General features: G+C 40.8%; 1 protein-coding gene across 6 annotated transcripts in view; it reads left to right on the top strand.

Annotated features, from left to right (window-relative positions):
• Positions 1-6,647: 6,647 nt before the first annotated feature.
• Positions 6,648-23,891, top strand: part of sh3gl2a (SH3 domain containing GRB2 like 2a, endophilin A1) — a 54,493-nt gene continuing 37,249 nt past the window's right edge. Inside the window, exon 1 of one of the 6 annotated variants that reach the window (XM_078166222.1) lies at positions 6,648-6,862. In XM_078166222.1, coding sequence (XP_078022348.1) covers positions 6,818-6,862 — 45 coding nt within the window. In that variant the 5' untranslated portion in view covers positions 6,648-6,817. The remainder of the gene's footprint in view (positions 6,863-23,891) is intronic. The other 5 variants (XM_033624200.2, XM_078166224.1, XM_078166223.1 and 2 more) reach the window with 5 other exon arrangements.

Raw genomic sequence — 23,891 nt, 5'->3', positions numbered from 1 at the left:
ACCAGGTAGAGCACATGCCTCATTCACCAAGGCTGTGTCCCAGCTGCAGCAGCCACAGGCTCAATTCCAACCCACGGCCCCCTGCCAACTGCCCTCCATCAAATAAAGGCAAAAAGCCCCAATAATATCTTTACAGAAAAAAAAAGATTATTTAGTTACAATAAAATGCGCTTCACCCACCTAAACTCCATTACAGACCACGTACACCTCCTTATGACAGTTGCACTCTCTCAAGGCGTCGTCCTGGTCTATAAATTCCCCAGATCCCCCAGAGTGTCTGTGGGACATGTTGGTGCACCACCTCATAACCCACAGGACTCAAAGGATTTCCTGCCAATGCACCGGTGCCAGAAACCAAAGGACTACCCCCAGAAATCTTGTGTCCATGCCTTAACAGGTCACAGCCAAGTCCAGTCTGAGGAGGCCCCTTACAGTGGAACAGGGCTACCTCTGGGGAACCGCCATGTCCCATGGATGCTCAATTGGATTGCGATCTGAGGAATTTGTAGGCCAGGTCAACGCCTTGAGCTCTTTGTCACATTCCTCAGACCCTTCCTGTACAGTTTGCGCACTGTGGCATGGCACATTGTCATGCTGAGGGAGCCACTGCCATCAAAGAGTGCTGTTGTCATGAGGGGGAGGTACTCTGTCGGTAATGGTGTTTTGGTGGGTGTTGCGTGTCAAGTGGCATCCAAAAGTGGTATGCCAGGATCCAGGGTTTCCCAGCAGAACATAGCATTGGAACAAAATGACCAATCTGTCAGTAGTTTGGCTGTTTGGTGTATATAGTATGGCACATATGCATCATCATTGCTGCATCGTGTCTCACCACTAGGTGGAAGCAAAGCATTTTAGATTTTGACTGATAGAGCAGTGGACAGACTTAACTGGTGTAGTATAGAGCTGTATAATGTATAAAAACAACACTTTTATAGCATCCAACATAAGATGTTAATGTAGATTTTGAATTTTGACATCCTCAATAATACTGCTTTGAACTTTTAACCCCTGAAATCCTGTTTTGTGATGCAGACATTGTCAGTGATGGTAATCCTTGTGAATGAGATGAATTTGTGCATCTGTGACTTACACAAATCATTATTTAATTTCCTTTACAATCTATTTTCAGGATTACCTTTTGACATGCAATCAAAAGCACTATATTTGGTGGTGTCTTGGTATGTGCTATAGATAGATAGATAGGTGGATACATGGTAAATAATTGCCTCTTTCTTCCACACGATGGCGCCACTAACATAACAAATGTTTCTCTTCATTTTTAATTACCAGCACTGCCCAACAGTAAATAATCAGCTGTGGTGGAATTTGCTCGTTACAAGAGTACAGAATTAGACCCATTTTTTTAAAAAAAAACAGAACCAGAGCCAAATAATGCCACAATCAAACCACAATAATGTTTATGATGGAGTTATGCACTTAAGGAACAAATTGATCATTTAATAGACAGATATATTTACAAAGGAGATGTGCATGTGTATTGTTCTTTTGTTAAATGTTAAGCACACATGCACATCTTATAGCCTACGGTGTGGATTTGACACACAGTTTATACGTTGCATTCCTCACACTCAGCCTGTGGTCTTATGGTGAGAAACACAGCTCCCACAAATGTACACAGGACACATTAATTATAGTAATTTATTAGTGTGTACTTATGCTGTGTTTGCATTTCAACCCTAAGCAATTACTTCTGGAGATCAAAAGACATGAGCTGTATTTAATGGCTTTTATAATGTGTGAGATGAAGATGGAAAAGATAAAGGTAATAAAGATAACATTTTACAACTCTACTATACCCTAAAGGCTGTAATCTGTCATTGGCTGATTATAGTTAATATCCTACACAGAAGCATCTTCGAATATGCAGCATTTTTTGTTATAGCCCATTTGGTGATCGTCACTGCGAGTCTTATTGCAGGGCTGTAACAGTGGCCATATGGGATGCGTCTCTGACTGCGTCTGCCCAAGTAGTCCTACCACAATCGACCAGCCATCTGGCATCGAGGAGGCTGCCTCTGAGCTGTTAAATGAGTGCAGGTGACTTCTTAGCTTTAATTCAGAGCCATTACTGGCATTAGTGCGGCAGATTCATGCAGGCTTTTAATCTTATCAGCCAAAGAATATGGTGATGACCAGATTGGGTCTGAGTGGCTGAAAAAGGGGAGCAATAAATCCCAGCTAAAAATGCACAACAGAGGAAATGTGCATGTTTTGTTACTGCCCCACATCTCTATATCTATTGTTCTGTCATGGGTCACTTTAAAACCCACATCCACTATTATCTGTCAATCAATACTGACACATTCATATTTACTTTAGTTTGAAACAATCCAGGTTTTTGCCCTTAGCATCAAAATATAGTGCCGTAATATCAGCCAGAGTATTTTTTTGTTGACTGATTATTGACACTAGAGGGAGATAGCACTAGTTCATGACTACTGGTATATATGTTCATGTATTCAGTCTCACATATGAGTTGGACAGTTAGAACCAAGATGAGAATATTATTGTCCACACTGTCTCATTCTGAATATGATGCCTGAAACATGTTCCAAAAAGGTTGGGACAGGGCATGTTTACTGCTGTTTAACATCCCCTTACAAGTGTTTGGAAACTGAGGACACTAATTGCTGTTTTGAAAGTTTCCAATTCTTGCTTGATATACAACTTCAGCTGCTCAACAGTCTGAGATCTGTCATATTTTGCACTTCATAATGTACCACATATTTTTGAGGTGAGACAGGTCGGGACTGCAGGCAGCCCAATTTAGTACCCGTGCATGTTTACTAAAAAAGCCACACTGTTGTAACATGCAAAGAATGTGGCTTGCCATTATCATGCTGAAATAAGCAAGGATATCCCTGAGAAAGGCATCGTCTGTATGGCAGCATATGTTGCACCAAAACCTGTGTGCACCCCATAACATTTACAGTGCTTTCACAGATGCAAGTTAGCCATGATGCCATGGGCACTAACACACCCCCATACCAACACAGCTTTTGAACTGTGCGTTGGTAACAGTCTGGATGGTCCTTTTCTTCTTCAGGCCAGACGACATGACGTCCATGATTCCAAAAACAATTGTAAATGTGGACTCATCAGGCCACAACACGCTTTTCCACTTTGTGTCAGTCCATCTCAGATAAGCTCAGGCCCAGAGAAGTCAGCGGCGTTTCTGGGTGTTGTTGATAAATGGCTTTCACTTTGCATCTGTAGAAGCAGCGACAAACTGTCTTTACTGACAATGGTTTTCCAAAGTGTTCCTGAGCCCATGTAGTGATATCCTTTATATAATTATGTTGGCTTTTAATGCAGTGCAGCCTGAGGGGTCAAAGGGCACAGGAATTCAATGCTGGTTTCCAGCCTTGCCCCTTACATGTAGAGATTTCTCTGAATCTTGTGATGATATTATGGACTGTAGATGGTAAAATCCATAAAGTCCTTGCAGTTATTCGTTGAGACTGTTTGCCCACACAGTTTTACACAAACTGACCATCCTTGCTTGTGAACAACTGAGCCTATCGAGGATGAGTCTTTCAAACCCACTCATGATACTGTAAGCTGTGACAGATTAACCTGTTAACCTGAGAAATGTTCCAAACTGCTGTTTTTGAGCATCCAAAAATTTTCCCAGTTTTTTTGTTGCCCCCCTGTATGTTTTCAAAAAACAATAAAGTTTATTAGTCTGAACACTATTATCTTTTCTTCATATTGTATTCAATTTAATATAGCTCAAAGCAGATTTGCAAATCATTGCATTCTGTTTTTATTTTAGTTTTACACAGCATCACAACTTTTTTGGAGTTTGGGTTGTAAAACTTGATCATAACTGCAAACTCATGAGATAGAAAGCTCCAGAACGTCTACTTGTGCTCCCTGTGGAGAAGCTGTAATGTCAATTGCTGTATCTGGGGGCAAAAATGAACTTTCAATCTTGACATAAATTCAGTTTTTATCAATGGAGGATATTAACCTTCTTCAAAGCTTGGGCTGTGCGATATGGAGAAAATCAAATATCATGACATTTTTACCAAATACCTGGAGATCAATACTGCGACAGTGTTGTAGGATTGACTGTTGGTGCTTTCACAAAATATGTACACAATGAGATTTTTAATAAATAGTCATCGGTAATGTGGATATAATGTTTTAGTGGTTAAAGGCAAATAATAGGACAGCTAGAACAGTCTGGTAAGGTCAGAAAATGACATTACTTTATTGTAATCATCCTTTAAACCAGGAAAAGACGACACGTAACAATATTAATATATCGAAAATCTAAGATAATTTGAAGTCTCATGTCATGATATCAATATAATATCAATACGTTTCCCAGCCCTATAAATCTACAATAAAATATAAATGTTGTCTTATTAATTTTTGTTGAGAAACAAAGTCGCATAAATCCATTTTTGTTAAACTATTTGAATTCAACCACACCACTGTATTTCTCTCAGCTCTCTCAGGTTTGTGTAGATATGCACATTTTCACGGCTCTCTAATCTTTTATTAACACCAGTGTCTGATCTTTTTTTGTCTGTAAATCAGCAGTTTTGCACCTGGACCCACGGTGTGTTCATCCATTATTCTATTTCTCCATGTAGGGCCAATTTCACTGATGGAAGAGAAGGAGAGTTGAGTCTGTAGTGGGGACGACTGTCTCTGTGTGGATGGGTGCTGTCCAGGGTGCTGAAGTGGGAGCTGCTGCTTCTCTTTACAAGTCATTGAGTTGCATTAGAGAGGCAGGCGCTGAAACTAATTACATATCCAAGTGATATAGTAGTATTTCTATCTTTATCTCCAAGGTGATGGCAGTGTTCAACCCACTCATCTAATTTTAAGTAAAGACAATGATACCTCCAGCAGCACCACTGAGAACGGCAGTCTGTATTCTGTAACTAACAAAGCTGATCTACCAACCTTGATATTAATTGTTATGTTTTACTTTTCTCTGTATCATTTCATCCCACCGCCAAATTATCATTGAGTCTAAACCAGCGGTGGAAGAAGAGTTCAGATCCTTTACTGGTCCAAGCACAACTTAATACACTGAAAATACTCCACTACATGTTAAGTCCTGCTTTCAGAACCGTAAAGTATGTACGTGTCGGAGTTGCAGAGTTTGCCTGTTCTCCCTGTGTCAGCGTGGGTTTTCTCCAGGTACTCCAGCTTCCTCCCACAGTCCAAAGACATGCAGGTTAGTTGGTGACTCTGAATTGTCCGTAGGTGTGAATGTGAGTGTCATTGGTTGTCTGTCTCCTGGGATAGGCTCCAGCACCCCCAGTAATGTGCAGTAATGGAAAATGAATGAATGAATGCCTCTGAGATGTAGTGGGGTAGCCAGCCTATAGTTAAAGTGGAAATACTGAAGTAGCACCTCAAATTTGCACTTAAAGGCGCAGTGTTTAGGATTTACTGTAGTGTCATCTAACGCTGCGGATTACAGATTGCAGCCAGCTGAAACTTCTCCCATGTGTCAAGTGTGAACTCCTAGTTAAGATTCCTGTAGTGTCCATTGTTCAGGAGGATTTTAGCAGCAGCCGAATTATCCAAGAGGTCTCTTCTTCTTCTTCTTCAAAACAAACAGACCAGGTGTTTAAACCAGTAAAAACACTGAATAAAACAGTCTCACGTTACAAATCAGTGTTTCTCTGACATTGTTTGGCATGTCACTGTCTGGCCACTGGCATAGCACCTGCTCATGTGTGCTCACCTTTTTTCTCTGATAACTTTGGATGGAAATCTGCCTCCCCTTCTTGCTTTACAAAATGTCTAAATGACATGTGACACACTCTGTCTAACTCCCTCATCAAGTTTTCTAAAACTTGTGGACCTTTTATTGAACACATCAAAAGGATGAGGACTCAAGGTTATTAACCACATTGGACCACTCCCTTGCATTTGACTGTACACTGTGTCCATTGGACCTTCCCTGATCACTGTCTTTATCCCATGGCCGCTATTTCTCTGCCTCGACCTTCCTGTGGACACTTAATGAACTGGCGTGTAATTAAACTGTTTTTTCTTTAGCTGGCAGTGTGGTTGTGTTTTGTTTTTGTTTGTTCTGTATTATGTCTGTTTTTGTATTATTAGTGTTAAAAACTGAGAAATACAATCTATTAAAAAAATGCCGATGGTTCTGTCTACAGCCAGTGTTTGGTTTGTTCACTCTGGGCTACTGTAGAAACATGGTGGGGCAACACGGCAATCTCTGTCAAGGACCTGCTACCCATATAGATATAAAGAGGTCATTCTGATGTAACAAAAACACAGCAATTCTTATTTTCAGGTAATTATACACTAAAGAAAACACACTGATTATATTGTATTCAATTTCTGCCAATACATCCCCATAAATCCTACACACTGGACCTTTAAGTGTACTTGGATAAATGTTTTTGTTCACATTCCACCACTGGTCTCAACAAAGTCATTGTCCTTGTCCCCAAGATTGTCCTCTGTCCAGACTGTTCTTTCTACTAAACGATATTAGATTAGAAACACACACACAGCCTTCTCTAAGAGTGTCCATCCAATGTACTGAGGCGGCTGCTTTAAGAGGAGCAGCCTCCGACGTCAGCACCGTTTTAGACATGTGGCTCTGACATCCAATGGCCTGATCGGCGCTATAATCAGCCCCTTTCTTACAGGAGATCCCTCTGCCGAAGACCAGTGTAGACAGGAGTTAGCCACGGCTGCAAGATCACCACCAGATACAATTAGGACCGAGATTTCCTCCTTCACTCACCTGCAGCATCAAGTCCATCCTCCCAGCTAGAACCACCGTGTAGCAACCATGTCTGTAGCGGGGCTCAAGAAGCAATTCCACAAAGCCACTCAGGTAAGAGGGATGCACCACATCTCAGATCTGCATGTTGAGGTGTCATGTTGGTGGAGGACGGTGAAATGGTGTTTGTAGATTGGTGTTAAATGAGCACCTCATGCTGCTCAGATGCAGCAGTGTGTTGTAGCTGTGCTCCATCTGTTCCTCTGAATCACACATGTCGCTGTCCTGGTGCTGAAATGTGCTCCACTGTAAAGATGCTGCAGCGCTGCACCAGTAGAATAATTTATTACTGGTGTTTTGCACCGCAGCATCTGTCGTGTTTTGCTTTTATTTGATGCATAACACGAGGACGCGGTAATTATTAGTATAAGTCGTGTTTGTGTGGCAGTGTGGGAGGCAGGTGGCACGACAATGTGGTGGTAGTGATGTCGGGGACGTCAGTTCCTCTCGGTACCCTTCAGATGACATTCCGCGCAGCAAAAGCACCGGAGCTGCAGCTCATAGCAGCCACTCACACTTGTAATGCGCAAGTTGTAGCAATTAATGGAGGACGGGTTTTAAATCAGTGTTTTCTGTCAGCCAACCACAGTGGGAACTCCGAAGCGCACCACGTTATGCAATCGTTAAGTGCGCCTTGGCGGAAATCCGCTCCTACCAGCAGCTGCACGCCATGACCCCGGCGCCCTCTAAACGCATTTATCTTCTATTGCGGGCAACCTGTGACGAAATAAATCACGTCTTCCCCTTTCTAGTGCTGAATCATGTGTCATTTATAGATGTAGGGCCTAATGCATGAGGAGCTATCCAGTTCAAGGTTACTCAGAGGCTTCCTCAACCCATCCCAGTCATCTAGTCCCATTTGATTTCACTTTCAAGAGCTGAGACTCTCTGTGAGTTTGAAAGCCATCAGAGTGGTTCCCATAGGTCACCAGTGGGATGTTGATGGTCAAAGATATGGACAGATCTGTCCCTGCAGCCTCCCGCTAACTCAAAGGCTCTTGGTGATTTTTATTTCCGGTGTTAGCTGGGAGCACCGGGGTCGGAGGGAGGTTGTCTTCTTTCTCAGGGTGAGTCACAGTAACAGTGACAGTCAGCCTCAGGCCTCACACAGCAGGACACCCGGAGCCTGGCTGAGTCTCACACACACACACACACACACACACTGCTCTCTCCTCACAGTGTTCTCCAGTTCACCCAGTACCCAAATGGCCTTAGTCACAGCTCCCACTTTGGATCATCCCTCCTCTTTATAAGCAATTGTCACTGAAATTGGAGAGAATAATGATGCTAATAATGGCGTATCTCTTGAAGGTCAGCGTTTGTAGATATTAAATTTAATTGCATGCTCTTGCAAACTCTTAATTTCATGTTGGACGTGAATAACTCAGATGGCAGTTTGAGCGGACAGGAGTGAAGACACATTTAACAGCTGGAAGCCAATACTGTGATACACTGGAGCCTGTATTTTTAGCTACTTTCTAATTTTTGCCATTAGTCATTTATATTATCGTTAATGTCACGCTGACATTTGAAAGGCTTGTTTAGATGATTAAAGCAAAGCAGTGATGTTATTCCTGAAGAGCGGCGCTTGCAGATCAAAAAATAAAAGTTACCGGAAGTTTCATCATGTTTTAGGATTAAATAAAACGAAGAAATGATTGCAGGAGCTCGTGTTCAGCTGTTAACACACTCCTCAGTTTTAATCAGGAGCTCAGTTGATCAGACTGGAAGTAGACAGCAGCCCACACGGGGCATTAGATGGCTGCACAGATTGTGCTAATTCTGTGTGATGAGTCTATTGTCACCCATTAGCAAAGCCCCGTCTCTCCCTGCAGATGTTCCACTACAGCCTCAAATGCCTCTGTGTGCGTGAGGCAAGAGTGCACGAGAGCTTTTATATCTGTAAATATGCATACTGTTATGTGGCTCTCAGTGTGCATGCATAAAGAGGCGTGGCTGAGTGTGAAGATATGCAGTGAATACATCTAAATTGATTTTTTTACAATCTTCATCACTCAGTTTTACTCCTGATGTTATTCAGTCAGCTCCAGGCTCAGAGTGAGCTGTCTCTGTGGTCTCCTGCCGTCTGTTCCTCAACATTACACACACCCCTATCCCTCCAACACACACACACACACACACACACGCACACAGTCATTCTCCCCAGACTCCCAGTGGCAGAAGGCTCCTATCAACCCCTCTGTTCCCATGCCACGACCCTGTAATCCAGGCCCAGACTCACCGAGGTAGCGTCCCAGCAATCTGGCTACTTACACGCATCCTCCAACCAGACCATCGCGGTACCCCCACCCCAACACATGAAGAGGGGGTCACAGGGATTAAGGGATGGAACCAGGGATTTAAGGGAATCAGACAGGAGATTGGCAGAATGGATATCAGCGTTAGAGGAATGGTTTGAATTTCTGCAAAGTATGCTTATTGGCTTGCTTTCCAAAAATGAGATGAGAAGATCGATGCCATTCTCATATCTGGAAGGTAGCCAGTTGTAAACAGGGACTAATGGCTAGCTTGGTTCTGTCCAAAGGTAACAAAATCCATTTTATAAGGGGTTATTTGCTGGACTACTGCTTGACTGGAACCATTAACCTCCTGGAGTCTCCTCTGGATGCAACTGGTCCCAGTTCTCAAGTTATAATTGTTACTCTTTGTTTTTTGTATGGATTAAACAAACAAGATATAACGTGTTAATCAAAGGAGGTGTGCTGTATTTTTCAAAATGTTGAGATATTCTTTTAATGGTATTTACTGTACACAATATGTACAGTCGGTCGCTCTTTTCTCAGTGTCATTACTCAGGATAGTTAAAAGTGGGTAGTACATAATTTTATTCAGTGATATCAATATTGTTATATATGGAAATTTAATAATTGAAGGATAAAATAACCAGACAGTAATGCTATTTTTAGCTAATCCAACAAACTACATACAAAACAACCCAGTTTGTTATCAAAATCAAAAAAGTTGCAAATTTATATAAAAATACAATGTAGGCTAAAGCAGTCTTGCTCACTGATTTGCAACACTACCCTAAATCATATAGCCACGTAAAAAGGGACAGTTCACCACAAAATCAAAAATACACATTTTTCCTCTTACCTGTAGTGCTATTTATTAATCTAGATTGTTTTGGTGTGAGTTGCTAAGTAGTAGAGACTGAACTACACCTGACAACAGAGGCAAGCGTGCATCTACTGCTAGCTTACCTAGCAGCACTTAGCTAGCTAAAGTTACAGCTCAGCCGAGGAGGACGCCATTTATGTTTACATCTTGTGCTGTCACGAGCATGAGCCTCTCACCCGTGAGTAGATGCACGCTTCCTTCTGTGGGGTGATACAGTTTGCAGGTGGAGTTTGGTAGAAAGAAACTGTCCACAACAAGGTGTAGTGGCTAACTTCGTCTTAATTCACTTCTGTAAATAACCACATCCTAATGACGACAGGAGACTGCTTTACGCATTGAGTCGGCTCGGTAGCAACACCAACGAACTAAGGGTAAAACAACCGTTGTCAAACTGAACATTTCACAATAAAGGTTTCACTTCCTGTTCATTTGTCACATATGTATGGCAGCCGCACAGGACCAATGTAAAGATTCATAGAGGTCAAAATATATAGTGACAAAGTAACCTCACATGTTTAACAAAAACATATTTCTCTCTGTATTGTAGCAAGTCATACCATCTAACAATAAAACAAACTTATCACTGATAAAGGGCGCCTACGCAAGGTCTGTGGATAATCGTGAGTAACTGGGTCATGATCTCTGGGCAGACACATTGCTGTTGAGTTTCTTAAATGTATTTTTCTGGCACTTTGAGCACCACAAGCAGAGTGCCATCTAGTTCCATTATATTCAAAAGAAGGCAGACATCTTTATGGCTGATATCTCCAACACTTGGCAGCTCACACCAAAACAAGCTAGACTGATCACAACCATTACAGGTAGGAGTAAAAATATGTGTGTTTGGTTTTGGCTTGAACTGTCTCTTTAAAGGAATAGCTTCCTTGCTATACTCAGCAAATCTCTCAAAGCTGACCAGTTTAAATCTTCTCAGTATGAACAGTAGAGGACAGGACTGTGTAAGCCTTATATCTGTGATTGTATAAAATCTCAACATAAAAAAAATCTCCATAAATAAATGGAGCTAAAGCAACAATGTCAAACTGGTTTATATGTAGATGGGAACAGATTGCACATCCTAAAATACTGCATTGACCCCATAGCCCCGTGCATCACTAATTGCTCATTAGCCGTGTAGCTTTGTCTGATGTTAAGTGTGCAGCATCTGCTTCATGAGAGATGGAAAATCCTCATTGTTGTGCACGGAGTGTTGCAGCGTTTCTTTATTGTAGACTTTATGCACTCTCTGTAGAGACGAACAGCCCATAAAAGGAGGAATGCTGTGGAGTCACCGGAGTTATATGAGATTAACACACACACACACACACACACGCTCACCCAACCTCAGCTTCACCTTTTCACACACATCACCAAGTAATTTATTTCACACAACCACAATCACACTTTTCTCCGGTGGAAGACATCTCTCTCTCTCTCTTACCCAAGGACATCCGGGCTCATAGTGGTGCATTAATAACGGGGGCCATTTTAAAAGAAGGGAAGCACGGGGCATGAAGGGTAAAGCCCAGCAGGTCCATGAGTAATTTCCTTCTCAGAAAATTATTTATTTAATCATTTAGTATTCTTAGTATTCTCACTGTGAACCATGCTATATATATACACCTCTCTGTAATCTGTGATAGATTTGAATGCTTTGGGACAATTTTGTACTTTATCTAAAAAAAAAATAACGTCAGCCTGCTTTAAAAAAATGACACTTTATATTTCTGGTCTTATTATTTAATGACAGGACACAGTGTTTCTGGCGTATCCTTAAAGGTGGTGATTGCACGTCACGAGTCAACTTCACCTCACAGTCAAATGAGTCATGTTTGAGCAGATGCTCGGTTCATGATGGCTCTGTTCCCATGGAGAGAGTCATGTATGTGTGTGCGAGTGCATGCATGCATGCGTGTGAATGTGCTCATGTGATGAGGCTTTTTATTTGGGGCTGTTTTTATCCTCAACTAACGGTTTAAAAAAGAGTAAACTGCACGCTGCATCTCCAGTAGTTCTGCTTACTGTTGTTTTATAATCAAACCCCAGTTTAAATGCCGGGTTTATATTTATCTTAAGGCTGCAGAGAGCAATTTTTATCTCAGTGGAGTGAGTGTGTGCTGCCAGCAGGAAGACAAAAATATGTTCATTAAATAGAAACTGCAGAAGAGAGAGAGAGAGGGGGGAGATTAAGAGGATGGCAAGAGCGCTTGAGAAAGTGTGCCAGAGTGAGCAAGAGGGGGAAATGAGAGGAGAGTCTTTGGTGCGGGTGGGTGGTTGGGGGGTTCTCTGGTTGTGCAGCTTTTTCAGATAAAATGGTTGCTTTGCTTCATGTCAATGTCAGAAAGGAAACAGTTTTCCAAACAGGTTTGGTTGCATCCACATGCAGGGTATGTTTAAGTACACTAAGTCTAAAGGCAGTTATTTTTATTTTGTATGTCTGGTTAGTGAATTTGAATTTGTTGAATTTCAAAAGTTGGAAAATTGTAGATATTATTTACGTGATCGTTTGAGTCCCACTTGGATTCACAGCTGCATCTCAAATACTAAATAACCCATTGCTCTTAATCAGGTTCAAATTAGTCCATTCCTACAAAACTACAAAAGATGTACATAAGATGCTATTTTAGAGTGAGAATTGTGTGCTTAGCATACTTCTTAATGATCCACTGTGTAGGATTTAGGGGGACAGGCAGAAAAAGATGATAATATAATAAGTGTGTTTCCTTTGGTGTGTAATCCCCTGAAAATAAGAATCATTGTGTTTTTGTGACCTTAGAATGAGCCATTTATATCTACACAGGGAGCAGGTCCTCATTCACAGAGTCCACCATGTTGCACCAGCATGTTTCTACAGTAGCCCAAAATAGACCAACCAAACACTGGCTCTAGAAAGGACCATTTGTGTTTTTCACGTCTGCCAACATTGTTTACAGCCCCTTCATGATGAGAGTGTAGACAATACACAGATTTTTAACGTGTAACTGCTTCATTCAGTGTTATTATTCTGCAGATAAATTCAGCTCCCAGGAAAAAAAAATCCTGAACATCCGAATCATAAGTTATCAGAGAAAAAAGTAAGCACGTGGTGGATGAGCCACACGTCTGCAATAAACCCAACAATGTAGAAACACTGATTTGTAACCTGAAACTGGTTTTACTGGTTTGAATCACCAGGGGTCTCATTTATAGACATTGCTTACACACAAAACGAGGCCTGAAAGAAGCATATGCCGCTTCCCACAGAAAAGTTGTGATCTACATAAACAGACTTCAGGGGGAAAGCTAAACCAATGCTTACAAACATTTTGGAGACGGGAAATTGGCAATGTAGATGGTGAGTTGGAAGTCTGATTATAGAAACTGTCAAATATTTTTTGGCGCACACCATTTTTGGCTTCTGTCCCCATGTACATTTTCAGAATGAATCCTACGTACTGTTTTATAAATGAGATCCCTGGTCCATTTTGGAAGAGACGGGTGGTTATTTTGACTCTGGGTAAAAACCTCCTGAAAAATGAACACTGAGGGAATCCTAACTGGGAGTTCACACTACACACAAGGGAGGAGTTTCAGCTGGTTGCTTAGATGCCATTAAATCCTACACATTGCTCTGCTAATGTTTTTTTCTGCTTTATTTCTGGCTGAAGATCAACATCATGTGGGCGTACAATATGATATAAAATATAATTGGAATATTACATCTAATTAGTATTAAATTGGGTTTTAATGGCCAAGAAGGTGAGTACACATACTGGTTTATTTTGTTGCTCTCAGTGTACAAACAGAAATAGCCATGCAGTTAAAACAGATACATATGGAGCCAAGTGCTTTATATACATGAGGTAGGTGGATATGACAGTAGATACACAGCACACACTGTATAAAGTATATTGATAGGGATTACATTATCATGATAAAGACCATCCAGTGTTTAGTGAATGTAATATGTCATTTACTGGTAAAGTGGGTAATCACAGCGAATCCAATCGTCAGTAACACCAGATTTGTGTAAATGCCGTGTCCTTTTTTTAAAATCGAGATTGAGAAATGCTGTAAAATTCTGCCAAGACACCCGGGAGGAACAACTGTAGGAGCAACTTTCATGTTCATGTTCTGTATGGAAACAAAACGTTGTGTCCAGGTATGGTGGTTACATATGTGAACCTGTCTGGGTACTTTAGGTGTTAGGAAACAGCTCTCACAGTTGGATGGGGTATATTTCCTTCGGTGCGTAACAGAGCAGTAATCCTTTATTTTGCAGTCAGCCCTGGTTTCACTAGAGGTTTTCCCGGTGTGTGTGTTGAATACTAATAAGAGCACCACTACACATTCTTCCTCTCATTGTACTGTGTGTAGCATTTTGATTTGGCAAATGGAAACCATCTTGTTTTAGTTTGTAGCTTAAAGGCGAATAATTAAGTAATTTCTCGGTCCATTTAAAGTTAATTCTTTATGTATGTGAGCGCACGTGCAGACATTTCCAACTCTACTTTCCTCAGAAAAGGGTACGCAGTGTGCATGTGCATGTGAGCGTGCACGGATGTACATCCGTGCATGCCCGTGGACAGCAGTAGGGTCCTTGGATGTGACTGTCGCCTGCAGGGCTTTAGGGCAGCAGATTGTGAGTGGGTGACTCATCCAGCCTGGATCCTCGCTCGGGCCTACTGCAGTGCAGCGTAAAACAGATCCAGCTGGGAGATAACAGATGGGGCGGGAGGGGCGAAGAGAGTGGAGCATGCAAAGAAAGATAAGAGAAGACAAGAAAAGGGAAAGAGGAGTAGATCGAAAGCGAACGGCCTTGAGCAGGTAGGGAGTGGCACAGAGATGAAGGGAGAATTCAAGCCAAGAGGTACTGAAGGCGAGAGCAGGGGGAACGACTCAGCCAAGTCAGACAGGAGGAAGTGTGGAGAACACTCGATCTGCAGGGATTTACTCTCTTAAAGGCTTTAGGAGAAATTTCTACCAAACTGAATTTTATCAGTTGATATTGGTGCTACGTCACAGTATATTTTAACTCATTAATTACAGTAAGGGCTGCAACTAACGAGTGCTTTTAACAGTTATTGTGCCGGTAGTTGTGTTTACTTTAAATACTGTAGCAAGTAAACGTCATACAAGTCACATACGTTTTTTAGTGAGTAAAAGTGCAAAGGTATTAGCACCAAAATACACTTTACGTACCCAAAGTAAAAGCAGTCATTATAAAGAATGACCTATTTAGAATCATCTTTATTCAACCCAGTCTCACTCTGAAGTCATCGAAATCCATCGCTTGGGCAGTGACTTGTGGCGTCAGACGCTGACAAAAAAGTCAAGTAGAAGTACCTCAAAATTATATGTAAGTACAGCACTTAGTACCCACAACCACAGTATGTTTAAGGTTCAGAAATAATCCTGATTACGGTAAATAAAAAGGCAAATGTTCATTTCAGGTTTTAGATAGGATGCAAGATCCAGTCTCTTACATGAAAGTCAATAGTGCTACACAACCCTCCACCACCCTGACCTCTATGCCCTTACTTCCTGCCTCTCTACATATGTTGCTCACTACCTCCTGCAGTGGCACTGAAGTAAATCGTGAGGTGCAGAACTGTCCAACATGAGCGTGACTCCAGGAGATACTGGGCTGAGTATCAAGTGTCACTGTGGTGTGTCATGTTTTTGCACATGAGTGAGAGGACAAAGACTCATTGTTGTAATGATCCTATAAGAACTGGAAGCACTTGTCTCAGTCAACCCAGTGTATCCAGTTTGGGCCACGTGTGGATCAGCATTGCAGCAAAAGTGATGCTACACTGGATCCAGTCCAGCAGTAGAGTCCCTGCAGCAATGTACCTCCTGTCCTTTTATCTTGATTTATTTCCTTCCTTCACAGTGCTTCTTTTGCTTTTCACTTTTTCCTGTCGTTTGCCTCCTAGCTTTAAAAAAAAAAAAAAAAAAAAAAGTTTTTACTTTCCACAGTGGAGCCCTTTCTTTGACACGCCTCCATCAGGATACCAGGCCGTCCTGTGCTTGAGCTTGCTTAGCAGGCATAATTTCCAGTTCTCCCTCTGACAAGTGCAAACAGTTTATTTTTCTCAGATATTTGATCCCAGCTCTTTAAGGCTGCTCCCTTTCCTGAAGCTTTCAAACAAGGAAATCTTTCACCAGTCCTCAGCAGCAGTGACAGTTTTTTGACTTGTGTGAATGTAAAACGTCACCTTCAGCACCCCACCTAATAAATGTTCTCATTAATGTCCTGGATACCTGATGAATTCTTTAGAGAGCTTTACAACAACGACCTTTTTGTCTGTTGACTCTTGAGCATGTGATATACCAATGACTCGCCATCTCCAGAGCTGCTCCTACACATTACAATGAGGTGTGGCCACAAACAATACACTTAGTCTGACACACTGTATGTCTCAGTAAATCCCAGAGATTAGTCAAAGTATGAAATAGAAGAGTGTAACCTCTAACAGAAATTTTGAATAAACTGTCAGCGGTATTGCTTTTGACAGGCATGCACACATGCAGTGGCCAGAGGGTTGAAACTGGACTGTGGAGTTCTCAGCGTTCTGACGTCAGCTTTGTTCTGGAGGTTAATGACAGACGGACTCAGCCTATTCTTAGCTTGTCCTGTGGTTAGATGCTGTCGGCGCATTTTGTATAAGAGCACTGGCAAGGTAAACTCATTAAATGTCCTCATGTAGAAGAAATGTGAATGAACAATGTTTGGGCAGTTTCAAATCTGTCAAAGAAAAAGGATGTGCTGAGTGAAGGAAGCGCTGGTGTTTTTGCAGATTCAGTCAGTCTTATTTTGACAGCGATGGCCGCTTGAGGCTTTTTGTTTGTAGTCTATAGAAAGTGAGCTGTTGTTTGTCACTGTCCAGGGCTTCTCTCGCCTCTTTTCCGCTCCTTATTTCTCATCCTCCCTCTCTCCCAGCATCAGTATTCGGGCCATGGTAGATGTTTTATTCAGGATTGGCATATTATATATTCTGGGCATCAACCGCTGCAGGAGAAACAGTCAATGGCTTGGGGCTGAGAATGGGGAATTCTCAAGACCCGTTACTAAGTGCTGGGTAAAGGTTTGTCTCATCAAACAAAATGAATGGGTAAATGAGCATTGGTTCTTTTCTTGTTGTCTGCATATTTCGCCTTAAAGGTCCAGGATGTAGCATTTAGTGGCATCTCGTAGTAAGGTTGCAGAACTAAAACATCTCTTATGTGCCAAGCGTGTAGGCAATGTGAAACTGCGAATGGCCCTGTCTAGAGCATGGATGTGTGAAGAGAACTGGATACAGTGTTGGAGGCTGGGGCCCATTCATTTCAATGAGGGTTTGCTCAGTGGTGCATGAAGCCAAAAAAGTGCAGCCCATAGTGCGGGCACACTAGAGACTTCCGCTGGCCGAGCTAACCTTCCAGTTAAGCACTCCGCTAACTTCAGTGTGTTTAACTTACCTGCCTTTTTCACTCTGCTTCTGCATCACAGGACCCATAGAGGAGGCACCTTTTGGTCTGGCACTCCATTAACTTGAATGGGAATAAATTGATTTAATCTTACGGCTCTTATAGTCTTTCTAAATGTTATTGGGTTGAATTAATCCACTGATTTACAGATGTCTGTTTTGCCATGTACTGTAAGTCTTTGGGGAAAATGTCTTCTGGGGTCCAACGGCATCATTTTTGTTTGGCCATTCTGGGCTACTATAGAAACAGCATGTCAGACTCCATGGGAGAGAAAGTGTTCCAAATGTTAATACCAACGGCTCATTTTAAGGTAACGAAAACACGATTCTTATTTTCAAGTGATTATAATCTAATGAAAGCAAAGTTATGAATATCATGTACCATTTCTGCCAAGAGATGCCTCTAAATTCTACACACTGGACCTTTAAAATATGCTTTCGGGGGCGCCCACTAGCTCACCTAATAGAGTGGGCGCCCCATGTACAAAGGCTATGTCCTTGCCGCAGCTGCCATGGGTTCATTCCAACTCTGGTCCTGCATGTCATCCCGTCTCTTTTTCTCTCTCCATTTTGCACTAGACTTTCCTATCTGATAAAGGCAAAAATGCCCCAAAAAATGCTTCGACCATATCAACCATTAATGAAAGTTACGCAATATTTCACCATAAAATTATACCATTCGTTTTTTTGTCATATGATTATTTCACAGTTAATGTGTCGCCATTCTGGCAGGGAGTGAATCAATTTACGTTTATGCAAGGAAATTGCTGGAAACGTTGATAAGACTGAATTAACCAGTTACACACACACACACACACACACACACACACACACACACACACACACACACACTCCCATTTCTACTTCAGGGACATTCGGGTCACATCATTATTACCCAAATCTATAACCTAGAAGCTTGACGTACACTCTCCTCAGAACCCATTCACTGTGCTTGTTATTGGCTTTTGTTGTAAATGCTGACGTGCTGTGGATGTAATGAAGGTCAGTGCAGTATAATGTGCGGATAGGGATGATTTTACATCCCCAGAGACCTTGTGAAGAGTATTGTCTGTGATGTGTAGTGCATTTACTCAGGGTTAAAGGTCACCGTCCAATCAAAGGTCATGGACCAAGACACACAAGCCGATCGCATCATGAAAACCAAATTGTTAGAGACAAGTTGAGGTCCAAAAGTAATTTTTGGGCACCAGTAGTAACATAAAAGTAAGTAAAAGTGGTGTATCACGTTGTAAGCATCAGTATGTCAGGATACAAATGTGGCAGTATTACATTTTTTGTTTGTGAAAGATCATTATTCCAGTTTTTAGATTTTATGGTATTATGTGCAATGTTTGGTGAGCCAGAGAGACGTAAGAAATACGGTATTAATTTTTAGCTATACATTCATCATTGCGCTATGGATGTCAGTGTTGGTTGGTCCACCGCTTTGGTCTGAAGTCTTAGATGGATCTTAGTAATTTACGGGGACCTATGTGTGAAAGAGGCTTTACAGAATCGCTTGTGTAGCTTATCCTTCTTAGTCTTGTTTCTGAACATTTAGACATGAATTGTTTCTAGCATATATATCAATATATGTAATGTCATGTAAACCTCATCAACACAAGGTACAGTTGAGGCTGTACTTTGCTTGATAATCCAAGTATTGGATAAGTTACAATTTGTACCCAATATTAGCACTAGCTGAAACATCAGAGAATCCAACCCAGTCTCACTCCCAACTCATCAAATACCGACGCCTGGTCTGTGGTTCTTGGCATCATATACTGAGGTGCCTCTTAGTGGCAGTATGAGACGCACCAGGCGGCAGCATTTTTTAACACTCTAGACAACTGCTGCAGTAGATAGAGCCTAGTATGTAGTGTTTCACATAGGTTGGTGGATGGGTCAAACAAACATCGGACTTTAATCCGTGAGACTGCTGTTCACGTCCCATGTGAAAAGTCAATAGAGTTATGTTAATAACAACATGGTGTACTAGTATGTATAGTATACCGTACCAGTGACACGTGATGTGACATTATGTCATGATGTTTTTTTCTAAACCTTACTCTGTACTTTTGTTGCCTAGACTGAAGAAAGTAAATCTAAACAATGGTTTAAATTGACAAGAGACTGTATGCATTTAGCTAGCAGAAACTTTACATTTCCTATGAATACAGAAGTTTATCTCGAAAAGGCACAATGCATGTAACAAGCGTAGAATTGACACACTGTCCCTTGGTGTTCAAAACTGACATTGAAAGGATACCAAGAGTGTCATAGTTTGATGGAAGGAGCCACTGACCAAGCAGCTGTATTTGACGAGTTGAGAGTGAGAATGTGTCGGAGGATCACCAACGTTCACAAAGACCATAGATAAGTATTTAAGTATATATCCATCAACAACTGTCAAATAGCTGTCAAGATTTTTCAGTCTGAACCAAATTGGTGAACCAAAAGATCTACGAGCTACTACATCGCTAACACGGCTAAAAACAACAGCAAAATAGTATGACACGGCATAATATGTACTTTATACAATAGCAGGTGCATTAACTCCTTTGTCGTAAATGAAGTAAAGAGGACATTTGGGCAGGAGAAGTGTGGAGCAGAAAGGAAGAGAGCGGGAGGAAAGATGATGGAGAGAGGGGATGAAGTGTAGCAGAGAGCAGGAAGAGACGAGAGGAGGAAGTAATGGAGTTAAGTGGAGAGAAGAGGACGATGTTAGGAACAAAAGTGGAGAGGAGGCTTTGCTTTCAGGCAGCTGCGGCATCATGTGCTCAGTCTAATGCCTAATTTGGCTCAGGAGAGGACAGTAATGAGTGGTGGGAGGGAACGGAATGTGCTTTAATGTATTTACATGTCTGATATAGCCAGTGGCCAGCAGGTTTTGTGGGGACAGTTTGGGTTTTTGGGGGTTTTTTTTTTTTGGGGGGGGGGGTTCAGTGCTTGTATGTTTCACGTAGCAAAAGAAAAGCCATGTTAGTTGATCTAGCGGTGGACACACGGTTAACTCGCTCGCCCTGTGCACACACACAGCGTGCTCCCACCAGCTGCAGAGCTGAGACTGAATGGCTTGTCAGGGATTATACTCAGATTAATCAGAGCACAGTGACTTTGCATCATGTATTGGAGCTGTGTGTGAGTCAGAATCAGAGCGCTGCAGCGGTAATCTGTGAAACGTGCTTCATGTGCCGGCCCAGGACACCAAATGTACCATGTGACGGGGTCAGAGATTCATGACTCCTTGCTGTTTTTTTCATCAGAGTAGTATTTTTAGTTGATTTCCTCTGGGGATTTACTGCAGATATAGATTTATATTTCTTTATACTGAAAAACACTCGTGGGTGATCGTGTGAAGAGGCAGATATAAACTTTAACCTCAAGTGTTATTAGGTGTAATAATCTATCACTTAAGTCTCACTATTATGTGTAATTGGACTAATGTTATTGTTTACCATGCAGCTGAGTAATGAGTAATTTAATCACGCTGGTGCTTTGTGTAAACAAGCCTCTTCATCATCTTCTAGACTTGTAATAAGTACCACAGGCTTCTGGGTAAACAAAGTTATTTTTCTCGCCATGCAAACTTAATATGAGAAAACACCACCCACAGGCTGAGCCGGGGATTAGACACCTAAATGCAAACAGAAAAGATTTTTATAATTAGACAGTCTGCGGTATACATGCATGTTCTGTAGGTGTGTGTTTGCAGCCGTGTCAGCAGGTGTTTGCAGCCTAGATAAATTAGTTTGAGCAGATCATTGATAGAGAAGTCTCAGATAGCTCAGATAAAGAAGTGAAGGATGACACTCCAGGGAGAAAAGGACATTAAGATATTTGTATTTGTCATCATCTTTAAAGGTTGTGTCTGCATATAACACACCTAAATCAAATTACATACATGTCGAATATATATTGTGTCATGGCTTTTTTTTACAGCTACAGAATGCTTTTGAAAATGAGAATATTTACATATATCATCTGGGTTCAGGACGTGGTGATACACTGGGATTGAAAATAACCATGATATTTAAAAATGAAATATAATATCATGTTAATTGCTCTTTTTGTACGATTTCGTAGAGTTATGGTAACAGACTCCCTCTCCATCTCCCTACACTCGTATTTTGATGTAGTTCATTTGTCCAAAAAGAGACAAAACACACATTAAGCAAAGTTAAAGATGAATTTGACCAATGTATTCTAATGATAGATTTGTCAATAATATTGGTATCATGAACTTTTTTGGCCACAGTATTCGCTAAGAGAAGATCTGACAACGTGCCAGCGCTGATTTGGTCAAGACTTTACTTTAAGTCCCCTTATTTAGCATTTAAACAGTATATAAACTTTTAATAAATGATTTATAACAAACAATAATGTAACCCAGTGGATTTTGTGATAACCACACATTATTATTGCAATATTCAACTGGGCCTATACAAAAAGTTATGAATGAATTTTTCCTTTTTTGTTTTGATTTTTAGTCAATATGTTGTGCTCACCCATTTCCTAATAAAGAGGCAAACTCTACCATAAAAAAAAAGTAATTTCATTTTTTTTGAAAACCTTCACGGGGAACCCATATGTCAGCATTCACTTGTAGAAATAAGTGTGTAACACATCACATTATCTTACGTTATTTCCTGTTTAAATGGATGTGTTATGTGTCAGTTATTAAAATGAATTCTTCAATCATTTTGTTGATAAATATTTTATGAGTAATAGTTGGTTGTCAATTGTTATTTGATATGAGTAAATAAAAACATTTATGTTGTGATAAGAGTGATGACACATGTTATAGAGCCTATTGTGCACAGATATAAATACAGGTGTGCCTTGAGATTCTGGCTTGCCCTTTGGTGTGCCATGGGTACAAGAAGTTTGAAAACCACTGATGTAAGCAGATATGAATGTTTACTAATGTATTTGTCAACGACTATAACTCCTCCTGTGGGCACCCATAATGGAGGCTGGTGTATAAACAGTATGTGTTCACAATGATGATGTCGTAAAACACTAAATTAATGTTATAAAATGTGTCTTTACACATTTTCGGGCTGCAACGATTAGTCGACTAATTGATGACTAATCGACTATTAAAATAATCGGTGACTATTTTAGTAGTCAACTAATCGGTTTGAGTCATTTTTCATAGAAAAGTACTATAAAAGTACCCCAAACTACTCTTATTGCAGCTTCTTATGTTCAAATATTGGCAGCTTTACACACTCTCCTGTGACAGTGAACTAAAACCCTTTGGCATGAGTATGAAACGACATTAGATGACATAATTTTGGGGTTTGGGAGAGACAGAGTGACATTTTTCAACATTTTAACACATTTTTCGATAAAATGATTAGTCGACTAATCGAAGAAATAATCCACAGATTAGTTGACAATGAAAATAATCGTTAGTTGCAGCCCTACTTTATAAAAGAAGTCATAATTGTTCAAACATACTGTACTCTAATAAACACTTAAAAATGTTCACGCTAAAGCAAACTTCTTCTTCCTTTCCTCAGCACAAAATTCCCATGAAGCAGCTGTATTTGTCATTGAGATAAGAGCATCCATTGTTCACTGACTTTGTATCTTTTGAGTTGGCAAAATTCAGGGTGCCACTGACTTCTCTGTGAAAAGTTAATCACAGCAAAACTTTCAATATAAAGTCACTGAAAGGTAAAATTTAAGCCTCTACTCAGTAAATGCACAACCCATGTAAAACCTCTTACAGGCTGTCTGGGCTCAAACACATGAATTATTGATCCTCAACCTACTTTGTTAGCATGGGCACAAACACAGACGGACACCTTTTTATGAAATTGCTTTTCTGGAGTGCTGTTGACCACCTGCACAGTTGCCACTTTATTAGGTACATCTAGTTAAGTCTGATATAGTCTGATACAACAATGCTGCAGTTAATCTTACATTCATGAAGCGTATGATCAGTTGTTAAAACTATTTTAGAGAGGCGTTGATTCAATGGTATGGTCAGCTTAGAGACTATAATTTGTGGTGTTTCAATAGAGCTTTCTTTAGCTAGATGGACCTAAGAAACTGACAATAGAGCTTTCATACAGCTTTCATAAAGGCTCCCTAGACACGCTTATATTTTTTTAGCATTTCAGTGTAAATGATGCGTTTATTGTCAAGCTTTTGACAGAACACCTTCATCTGGAGATCACATACTCTGCTGATTATCTGTGTATGTATTGGTTTTGTTTATAAAATGTCAAAAACTATAAATGTGCCCAACGTGATGTCTTTAACTTGCTTCTTTTGTCTAAGATTCCAAAACCCAGAGATATTTCATTTGCTGTTGTATATGACAAAGAAAAGCCTCAAATCTGCACATTATCAGAATAGTTGCCACTTGATTTGCTGTCAGTTGACTAATCATTTCAGCTCATTTTATTGTAGTATTTGAATTGAAACGTGCATCTGTTGTTGTATGAATATAAATGTTCATGAGTATTCTGGCTGTC

The sequence above is a fragment of the Epinephelus lanceolatus genome, chromosome 3, assembly GCF_041903045.1.
Source record: "Epinephelus lanceolatus isolate andai-2023 chromosome 3, ASM4190304v1, whole genome shotgun sequence".
In the NCBI taxonomy this organism is placed as follows: Eukaryota; Metazoa; Chordata; class Actinopteri; order Perciformes; family Serranidae; genus Epinephelus; species Epinephelus lanceolatus.
Note: the sequence above shows the minus strand (reverse complement) of the source record. Positions and strands in the feature narration are given on the sequence as shown.